Source organism: Marmota flaviventris, chromosome 5, assembly GCF_047511675.1.
Source record: "Marmota flaviventris isolate mMarFla1 chromosome 5, mMarFla1.hap1, whole genome shotgun sequence".
Taxonomy (NCBI): Eukaryota; Metazoa; Chordata; class Mammalia; order Rodentia; family Sciuridae; genus Marmota; species Marmota flaviventris.
The window spans coordinates 121922317-121932524 of NC_092502.1; the positions used below are offsets into that span (position 1 = coordinate 121922317).

The window sequence follows — 10208 nt, forward strand, 5'->3', positions numbered from 1 at the left end:
GACACCAAAGGGCTTTCCTGTGAGAGATTTGTGGTCCATGCATGCACAGAAGCACCACAAGTATTTAGAACACAGCCAAACATGCTGTCAAGTGCTATAAGAGCTACATAGGATTTCAGGAGAAGCCCTGTGAAAGCAGAATAATCTCCAGTAACTTCTAGGGACATCATGGCCAAAATATTCCTAACTGGCTTCCCTGTTTCCACTTCTGGAATTTCCTAATTGTGTCTCTACTGTAATATGAGCTTTCTGGTCATAAGTGCTATTCAGAAAAATGGGGAAGTGGAATGAGGAATGCTGGACGGGAGTAGGGTGTTGTGAATTTCAATAAGGTGGTTAGATAAGCCTCACTGAGAATGTGACAGAAAGGGAGAGAAAGAACTACAAGACTATCTGGGGGAAGGTCTCTGCAGGCACAGTACAATTTCCCTGAGGAAGGTGCAAGGAGTAGCTAGGAAGCAGGTGTGGCTGGGATGGAATGAGTGGGGAAGAACAGATGAAATTTGAGATAATAAGCAGCTAGATCATGTATGTGAAGGACTTCAGCATTTACTCTTATATTAGATGAGTTTTGAACAGGAGTGTGTCAAAAACCTGACTTTGATTTAAAATAATCACTCTTGGGGCTGCGCTTGTGGTTCAGTGGTAGAGTGCTCACCTAGCATGCACGAGGCACTGGGTTCAAGCCTTAGCACCACATAAATGTAAAATAAAGATATTGTGTCCACCTAAAACTTAAGAATAAATATTTAAAAAAATAAAATAATCACTCTTGGAGATTTCTGTGAGGGGCAGGAGTGGAAAAAGGGAAACCAATTAGGAAGCCATTGAAATTGCAATAAACTAGTGAGTAAAGCTGGTAAGCCCAGCAGTGAAGGTGGTCAGAATCTGATTATACAGTTTCCATGAGGATTTGCGGGGATCAAAAAATATCCTCCTTCCTACCCAAGTTTGGAATTGATAGTTTGAACAGGAGTTAGGTGGATGAAGATCAAAGTAACATTACTAATAAAAATCAGGCAGGTGGCCTCAGAGCTGCAACTGTACAGGCTTACATTTTTTCTCCACAAAGAAAGAGCTGGAGAAGTGGGCTATGGGTGCCTAGTTCTCCAGAAGACACTCAGAAAACTGGTCTTCTCTAATGAGTGGAAAGAAGCTAGAAGCATTACTAAAGGAAGCCCTACACAGAACTATGAGCCATGCAGAAGAGAGAGATTCCTAACAACTATCCTTTACTTGTATTCTCAGGCTAAAATATCTTTCTTGCACACTGCCAGAAATTTGTGTGTGTGTGGAATTTTTCAATAAGAAAATAATGACCTTACATTTCCCCTTACTCAGTTGAAACGACCTTTAAAATTACACATGTACACACCAATTTACTTATAGCAACCAAAGGTATGTTTTACTTTATCCTATAAAAATAAATGTTTTTACAAAAGCTTGTAAACATTAACAGTACTACTAGAATTGCTGATGCCTGGCTAAATTTTATAAACCATCACAGAGGTATACAAAATAAATACAAGAAAAATTGAAACTACAAGTCCAAGTAGTTTTAATAAGTTATTGTGTATTTAGGTGAAAATCAATTAGAACTCAAATTGCATTACAAGTTTGAAATTGTAATGAAGCAAATAACTTTTATCATTGAAAATGGAACGTAAATATATATTAATAAAAACATACTCCATTAGATTTCAAAATATTTGTTCTACAGGTAGAACTCAGAGAAGTGATTAACAAAAATACACTTAGATTTAATAGCTAAGTAAAAAACCTAATTTCTAATTCGCCAAGTTAGCTGACTATTGTGTAGTAGTTTGAAAAAAGCTCTTCTCCTTGCTCAATATCCCTAAGTGCAATAAGAACAACACATCGAAGTGGGCTGAAAAGAGAAAAATAAGCAAAAAAATAAAGTATTAATAAGTATGTTCACATTTTTATTATAACTTTCTCTCAGATTCCTTACATTTTAGTTTATATATTCAATTTGCCTGAGGAAATAGTGCTTTTCCTGATGCAGGTATTCTAAAATAGAGTATGTCTGTTTATAACATTTAGGACCACAAATCAATAAGTTTATACAACCAACCAACTCTTCTGAAATTGTTTCTATGGGTCTCTAAAACTGGTATCACATAAAGGACTTTAATCCTTTTAAAAAGATTATAGTTAGCCATTCTTTTATTAATTTGTATCTCATATTCTCAAAAACAACATAACTGGAAACTTTTAAAATACTTTTTTTCTGAAACAACAAGATGCTTATATGCCTTCAAACCTCCTGGAGTATAAGGCTAAGAAAACCTAATTATTAAACACTAACATACACATGTAAAGACATAAAGTTACTAAATTTTAAGTATAGTGAACAGTCCAAGTTTTCAACATCATTCATTGTGAAAGGACAATTTAATAGGTCCCATATAGCTGGATGTGATGACACATGCCTGGAATCTCAACTGTTCTCCTGTAATCCCAGCTACTCACCTGCGATCCCAGCTATTCTGGTGGATGAGGCAAGAGGATAAAAGAAAATTCAAGACCAGCCTGAGCAATTTAGTGAGACCCTGTCTCAAAATAAAATTCTAAAAAAAGAGATGGAGATGTAGTTCAGTGGTAGAGAACTTGTGCATGAGGCCCTGGGTTCAAGTCTCCCGTAACACACACACACACAGGTCTCATATAAAATAAAGGTTGTTAGCAACTCAGTGAAGTGACAAAGAATATATCTTCCAGGCTGGGGCTGTAGCTCAGTGGCAGAGCACCTGCCAAGCACGTATCAAGCACTGGGTTCGATCCTTAGCACCACATATAAATAAATAAATAAATATAAATAGAATAAACGCACGCTGACCATCTACAACTACAAAAAACTTAGCTCTCCAGATTACTTATATTTAAAATTGTTAAACTTGAGTATTCCCACTTAACAGAAAATAAATGTTACTCTAAAAATATGTCTTCTAGATATAGTCTTTTTTTCACAATTAAATTTAATTGTGAAATGAAGAAAGGAAACAATAGTGTAATTTGGCCCCTTTCTTCAGGTAGTAACTTTTTTCTATGGTAGAGCAAATGATGCTTAAAAAAAATATATTTGAAGGGCTGGGGATGTGGCTCAAGCGGTAGCGCGCTTGCCTGGCATGCGCGCGGCACTGGGTTCGATCCTCAGCACCACATACAAATAAAATAAAGATGTTGTGTCCACCCAAAACTAAAGAATAAATATTAAAAAATTCTCTTTCTTTCTCTAAAATGAATTATATATATATATATATATATATATATATATATATATATATATATATATATATATATATATATATATATATATTTGAAGATTTTGTGGGTAGGAAAATAACAAAATCACTTGAAAATAACAAAATACCTCTAGGGATAAGACCTGTAAAGTACTGCATAATCACTCTTATGATTACGGGTAAAATGGGTAATAAAAAACAGAATGAGGGGCTGGAGTTGTGGCTCAGCAGTGGAACGCTCACCTAGCACGTATGAGACGCTGGGTTCGATCCTCAGCACAACATAAAAATAAATAAATAAAATAAAGGAATTGTGTCCAACTACAACTAAAAAAAAAAAGGAGAATGACCTAAGTTAAAGAAAAGTTTTTACTTTTATATAAGCCTACATTAACACACTAAGGTGTCGTGAACATAAAAATATCAATTACATATATGTGTGTATCTGTGTGTGTGTGTGTGTGTGTGTGTGTGTGTGTGTGGGCAGTGGGGAGTATTGGGATTGAACTCAGGGGCACTCAACCACTGAACCACATTCCCAGCCCTATTTTGCATTTTGAGACAGGGTCTTACTGAGTTGCTTAGCTGAGGCTGGTTTTGAACCCGTGATCCTCCTGTCTCAGCCTTCCAAACTGCTGGGATTATAGGCATGTGTCACTGTGCCCAGCATCTGCATATATTTTTGATATAGATAATTTATGTATAATGTATATGTGTGTGTATATGTATTATATATATATATATATATATATATATATATATATATATATATATATATATTTTTTTTTTTTTTTTTTTTTTTTTGGCGGGGCGGGGGTAGTGGTGGTAGGGATCAAATCCAGAGCCTCACACATGCTAGACAAATGCTCTACTACTAAGCTACATCTCCAGTCCTTTACTTTTCACTAAAAAAATTCTACCCCAAATTCTTTATAGCTTTTTCTTATAAATTATATTTAAGTACAGTAAAAGAAAGAAAATAGAAAATGCTCTTAGAATACTAACCTTTGTTTTTCATAACTGTAGGCAATGTTTGGAAGATACTGTTTCAGTTCTACAGGGAAAACTGCAGGCACATCAAATTCCTGATAACAGACATTAGCTGCTCTGTCTAGGAACAGGCACATATTTTTGAGAAACAGCCATCCATGCATGATACAAACTCAGGGAAAACTGTATTGATTAATGATATCCAATGTATGGTTTTCAAAATTATTGGAACATGCTCAAAATAATAATTACTATTATTTTTCAGGCACTGTTAGATTTTACATGTATATCTAATATATATGAACAAATAATATATAAAATAAATATTGAAAAAGGAGTGAATAAATAATATAATGGAAATAAAATAAAATTTTAAAAGTAAAGCATATATATTTATATCTTATATGTAAACCTATATAATATTTATGTGTTTTACTGTTTACTTTTAAAATATCACTCAAAATAGTTAATGGTTAAACAAAGAAGTCAGGCTCTGAGTTCATGTCTCCCATACACCAAAGTCTACATGCTAGTTGTAGCCCAGAAAATTAAGTCTTAAAAAAAGTGACTCATAAATTTAGCAACAAAAGGGGATATAGGTCTAGTGATAAGGCTATATCAACAGTGATAAAGTAATCTCTAAATTAACTATTCAAAAAATGCTAAAATAATAATGATCAAAAGGTTACAGTCAATTGTCTATGTTCACTGAAAAATCAGAACAAAAATCATAAATTAAAGATTTTCAAATAATGTATATCATTATTTCCCCAAATTCTCTCTGTGATATCTTCTCTTAAAAACAGTTATATTTGGGGCCAGGGTTGTGGCTCAGTGGTAGAGCGCTTGCCTAGCATGTGTGAGACACTGGGTTCCTTCCCCGGCACCACATAAAAACAAATTGAAAAAAGGTATTGTGTCCATCTACAGTTAAAAAATATATATTTAAAAAAGAAAAGTTATATTTGCTTAAAGACTTAGAATAGCTGTAACGACATAAATGCCTTTGGCACTCGTCATCTGGCAAAGAATTAGCCATTGCTGTACCTTGTCTCATAGCCCCATGATGTAAAATTACCATTTGAACAATTGTTGACATACTGTCCGATGGCCAGTGGATTATGAATTTCTGATGTTAGCCATGTACTATCACTCATTTTTAAAGGTCCAAGTCGATCTCTTCCATTACAAGATCTGAAACAGGTGAAAGCATCAGCTAAGGAACTCTTGTATCTTCAAATAAAATACCAAATTAATACTACAACTAAACAAGTGGAATTTCTCTGTTAAAAATGCTTGTCAAGACACCTGAGTAGCTACATAGTAGTCACCTAAATTTTCATTTAAAGTACAAATGCTGTAGGTTATAATTATGCCAGTAACTGTGGTTCTTTATCCTATAATTACATTTGAATATGGGCATCACCTACCTGAACACAACCTTTGATATCCCTTTGTCATTTCCATCAATGAGTACCCCATCCAGGCATCTAAAAATAAATGGATTTCCAATGGACTGGAAAAAGATTGGCTCATACTTTTGATATACTGTACCTATTATACAATAAAATAAAGACATATTATAGCAACATGTAAAAATCATAAAAATCCTGAGCAGGATTTCCTTTCTCCGGAACATGAACATAAGACAGAAAAATCTGTTTTAATTTCTCCATCACATTCTCTTTGGTTATTTTCCCTCTTTAAAGAGACTGCACTCAATGACAGGCGGAGCACAGAACCAACAGTCCACACCTCAGAACAAAAATATAACTATCTTGCTTAATTAGAAATATGAACTGTTACATATTAGATTCAGTTTTACAAAGTCATATATAAATATATATTTTAAAGTAGAATGGGATTTGATATCTACTAAAGGGTATTTTAAGAAATACAGTTTGCTAATAAATAAGGTAGACATATACAGGAATAAAAGAATCTGACATTCAGGCTTTTTCTCCTCTTACTGGCAAAAAGAGGAAAGGAGGCTGGGGGTGTTGGCGCATGCCTATAATCCCAGTGGCTCAGGAGGCTGAGGCAGAAGGATCAGCCTCAGCAACTTAGCAAGGTCCTAAGCAACTCAGTGAGACCCTGTCTCTAATAAAGTATTAAAAAAAAAAAAAAAGGGCTGGGGATGTGGCTCAGTGGTTAAGTACCCCTGAGTTCAATCCCCGGTAAACCCCACTGCAAAAAAAAAAAAAAAGAAGAAATTAATATTTACTGAATGTTTCCTATGTGCCAGTCACATTAATCTATTAAATTTATTTTACTATTAATTTGTTGACCTATTCTGTTGAATCTTTACAGCTGGGTTAGTTGTACAGGAGGAAACTGAGACTTGTGTGTTTAGGGATATAAAGTAAGAAAATAATAGAATGACTTTTTAAAAACATAAGTCTAACTCAAATATTCACACACACATTTTCACTATATATACCAAATAAGAGAAAGTTAGTTTAACAAATAACATATTCTACTGATCATTCTAATCAATAATGTTTTGCAAAGAAGCTGCTTTACTTGTATACTTCACAGGTATAAACAGTAGGAAAGTCTTTATTCAGTGATTTGTGAGTTTGAATTCTTTTGTTTTAACTTATATAGTTACCAACTAAGTCAAACTGCGTTATTCTCTAATGCTTTCTAAGTAACTTGTCAAAGTGGGCCATACTGTGTTTTAAATTTAAACACTGATTAGAAAGATTTCATTAAGGGGCTGGGGATGTGGCTCAAGTGGTAGCGCGATCGCCTAGCATGCGTGAGGCACTGGGTTCGATTCTCAGCAACTTATAAGATAAAATAAAGATATTGTGTCCACCTAAAACTAAAAATAAATATTAAATAAAGATTTCCTTAAAATAAAAATAATTTATCTCAACAGATACTCCAGGATACTTTCTAAAACATACAACATAATTTATGAATAGTTAACTACCAAATTAGAATTTTAAAAATAAATGGAAATCTTTCCAGTTCAACCCCCTACTCTAAGTATTACAGGGCTAGATATTTGCTGAACTTTTATGCATTGATCTATAAGAAACTCTTGGCAGTACTAGTTGAGCTTTTACCAGGATACATAGATACAACTGCGCCTTTTGGTACCAATCCTTTAGTAACGAAGACACCTCTTCCAGCAGAAATCAGTGAGCTAGTTGCTCGAGCAACACTGAAACCCAATGTCTTATAAAGAATTTCTTCTGGTTTAAAGATATTTTGCTGTTGATGTTTGTTTTCAAGTAGATTCACCCTTTGATACTGAACTGCCAGCAGGTCTTGATATTTTGACTTAACGGGTTCTGGAAGGATAGTCAAGATATCTGATTGTTTATGGAAATCATTTAAGAATAGAGCCTGGAAAACTTTCAGTAATGTTCCTAGGACATCTTCATCTGAGATAATTTTGTCTTTGGATTCCTCTGGAACATATCGAAGAGTCCTGAAAATGGGAAAAGTTTCATTCACTACCCTTCAACTAACAGAAGCCAGACTGACTTTATTTTCTAAATTACTGGCCTTAATAAACTGCAAGCTTATTCTCATGTGTGTAAAGAGCATGCAACTGAAGTCAAAAAGAATTGTTTGGGGGGGTAGCTCTAGTTACCTAACTCCAATAAAAGTAGTCAATATTTATGACAGGCCCATTCTGTGTCACATGCTTTTGGGTCCTTGTTCCATCTTTACAGTCAAAGAAACTGAAACTTGGAGATGATAGGGAACTTTCCCAACGTCCTACCGAGAGTGCAGAGTCAGAAACAGAAATGTAGCTCAGCTTTTTTTCCTCATTACACCCAATAGCCATTTGGATATTATAAGAATCGTTGCATTGCAACTGCTTTTTTCTCAGGCTTGTACTTTCAAAAACAAACTTTATATCATTTGTCCTACTCCCTCCAGGAGTACACGCTTTAATTACATCACTTTTATTTCCACAACTGTATTGTTTCTTGTACTAATTGTACTTTTACTTCTGAAGAAAAATGTATCAAATCTGGTCTCACCATTCTATAGGAATGATGCACCTGAATTCATGTTTCTGTAGTATGAATCTTTGGGAAAGCTCCTCTGTTCGCCAGTTTTTCAGAAACTGGCCTTCGGTTACCAGTCTGCCTATTTGGGTGAGCGCGGTGCTTGCTTCTTGCAGCTCACCAGGACGATCTTAATACCAGCCACCACACTAACCCCATGAAGACTGACCCCCCTATCATAAACCCAACACTTCGTCGTGTCTTCGGCTGCTTCGTGCACTTGTTAATGCGTTAGCTACTCCAAGCTTGTTACCCTTACAGTCAGCTGCGTGGTTTTCACCCCATAAATTACTAATACGGAGAATTCAAAATAACCTGGGCTTTTCTGAATTTCAAACAATCTAACCATCCCCGGGCGGAGAAAAGGCCAGCACTCTGACGAGGTAAAGACTTTTTAAGTTTCTAATTTTGTCCAAATACAGCATTCCAGCAAGCTCGCACCAGAAAAGAATACGCGCCACCACAGACGCGGACCACGCCAGCCTTGCAGACCTCGCAGGCCTAGCAACGCGGCGCCTACCGGGAAAGAGGTGACATGCCCCGCCCTCCTAAGGCCAGCGCCCGCTTCAGACCTCCAGCCCGCCAAGGACTCCAATTAGCCTCAGCCTCGCCCGCGGCAGGCCCCGCCCACCACGGCCCCGCCCACCTAGGCTCCGCCCCTCTCAGTCCCATATGGGTGACCTCAACTCCGCCCTCCTCGGCCTGCCTGCCTTCTGCTTCGCACCCGCCAAACTAGTACCGGGCCTCAGGCTCGGCCCTGCTGCCAGCCCTAGGCCCTTCGGTTGCCTCGGCTTCTTCAGGCTCAGGCTCCTCCCGCTTCAGGCCCGGCGGCCCTAGCGGCGCCGCGGGCTGAAGGAAGACGTCTGGTCCGGCCGCCCCGCTCTCTCACCTCGGGTTGTGGCTTAAGTTCAGCGCGATCCAGGGAACGAAGCGGTACTTGTAACGGCGCCATCGCTGCCACAGGCCCCGCAGCAGGCGGCCCGTCATGGCTACCCGCTGGCGCCGTGACTGGGACCGCGCGGGAGAGGCGGGTCGAGGTCTCGGGTCCGCCCGGCCTGGGGAGGAGCGGGGTGCGCTGTCCCGCCCTCCAGGTCTCCATTCTCCGCATCCCTGGCACCGCCTGGTTCCTCTCGCCCGCTCGGTTCGGCCCTTTGACTGACCCAGCTCACTAAATCAATCGCGTGGAGCTGGAGGGTGACCTGTTCCCCTATCCTTTCTTCAACCATTGTGTATTTTCGTTCGTGAACACGCACACTAGACCTGATTGAGCGCAAAGGTCACAGGGCTCCAAGGGGCTCCTGCCCTGGAGGAAGGCGTGCGAGGAGTGGGCTCCTGGTTTCTTTCTCACGGATTGTCCAGCTGGTCCTGGCTGCTGATCTCGCCGAGCATGTCTGCTCTGTTCCGCAAGCTCCTGTCCATTCTGCTCTTATTCTCTCCTCTCTCCGTTGCCTCTTAGCAGTAGCCTGAGTCTCCCTGAACCAGTTTCCGTGGTACCGCAGACCTCAGGTCCTTTCCATCCCAGCCAACTCGTTACCACAAAGTTATCAATGTGGGAATTTCGCGAGTATATGAACTTAACTAATGGGACAAAATGTGATGATGCCTGTTTTCACTCTAGTTTTTCTCTTCATTCTCCCAAAAACCCGAAGGCAAATTACGTAGACAAATTGTTTTTTAAAAGCAGCTTTAGTTGGCATTCGAATAACTGCACACGTTTAAAAGGATCAGTTTGATAAAGTTTTGACACATACATCTGTGAAATTATCACCACAATCAAGATAATGAGCATATCCATCATACCCAAAAGATCCCTCATGACCTTCTATAAGCCCTTCTTCCAGCCCCTCTTTCCAAACTCCAAGTAACCATTGATCTGTTTTGTGTCACTAGATTAGTTTGATAATGATGCATTATCCTTTTA

The 10208-nt window shown here is 38.2% G+C and overlaps 1 protein-coding gene across 4 annotated transcripts in view; it reads right to left on the reverse strand.

Moving 5' to 3' along the window:
* Positions 1–9302, reverse strand: part of Setd9 (SET domain containing 9) — a 36193-nt gene extending 26891 nt beyond the window's left edge. The window contains exons 1-6 of one of the 4 annotated variants that reach the window (XM_027938140.3): positions 9177–9302; positions 7331–7698; positions 5687–5810; positions 5335–5450; positions 4272–4377; positions 1453–1888 (exon numbers count right to left, since the gene is read on the reverse strand). In XM_027938140.3, coding sequence (XP_027793941.1) covers positions 1801–1888; positions 4272–4377; positions 5335–5450; positions 5687–5810; positions 7331–7698; positions 9177–9274 — 900 coding nt within the window. In that variant the 5' untranslated portion in view covers positions 9275–9302 and the 3' untranslated portion in view covers positions 1453–1800. Of the gene's footprint in view, positions 1–1420; positions 1889–4271; positions 4378–5303; positions 5451–5686; positions 5811–7330; positions 7699–9176 lie in introns of those variants that run through there. The other 3 variants (XM_071612596.1, XM_071612597.1, XM_071612599.1) reach the window with 3 other exon arrangements.
* Between the last annotated feature and the right edge of the window lie 906 nt (positions 9303–10208).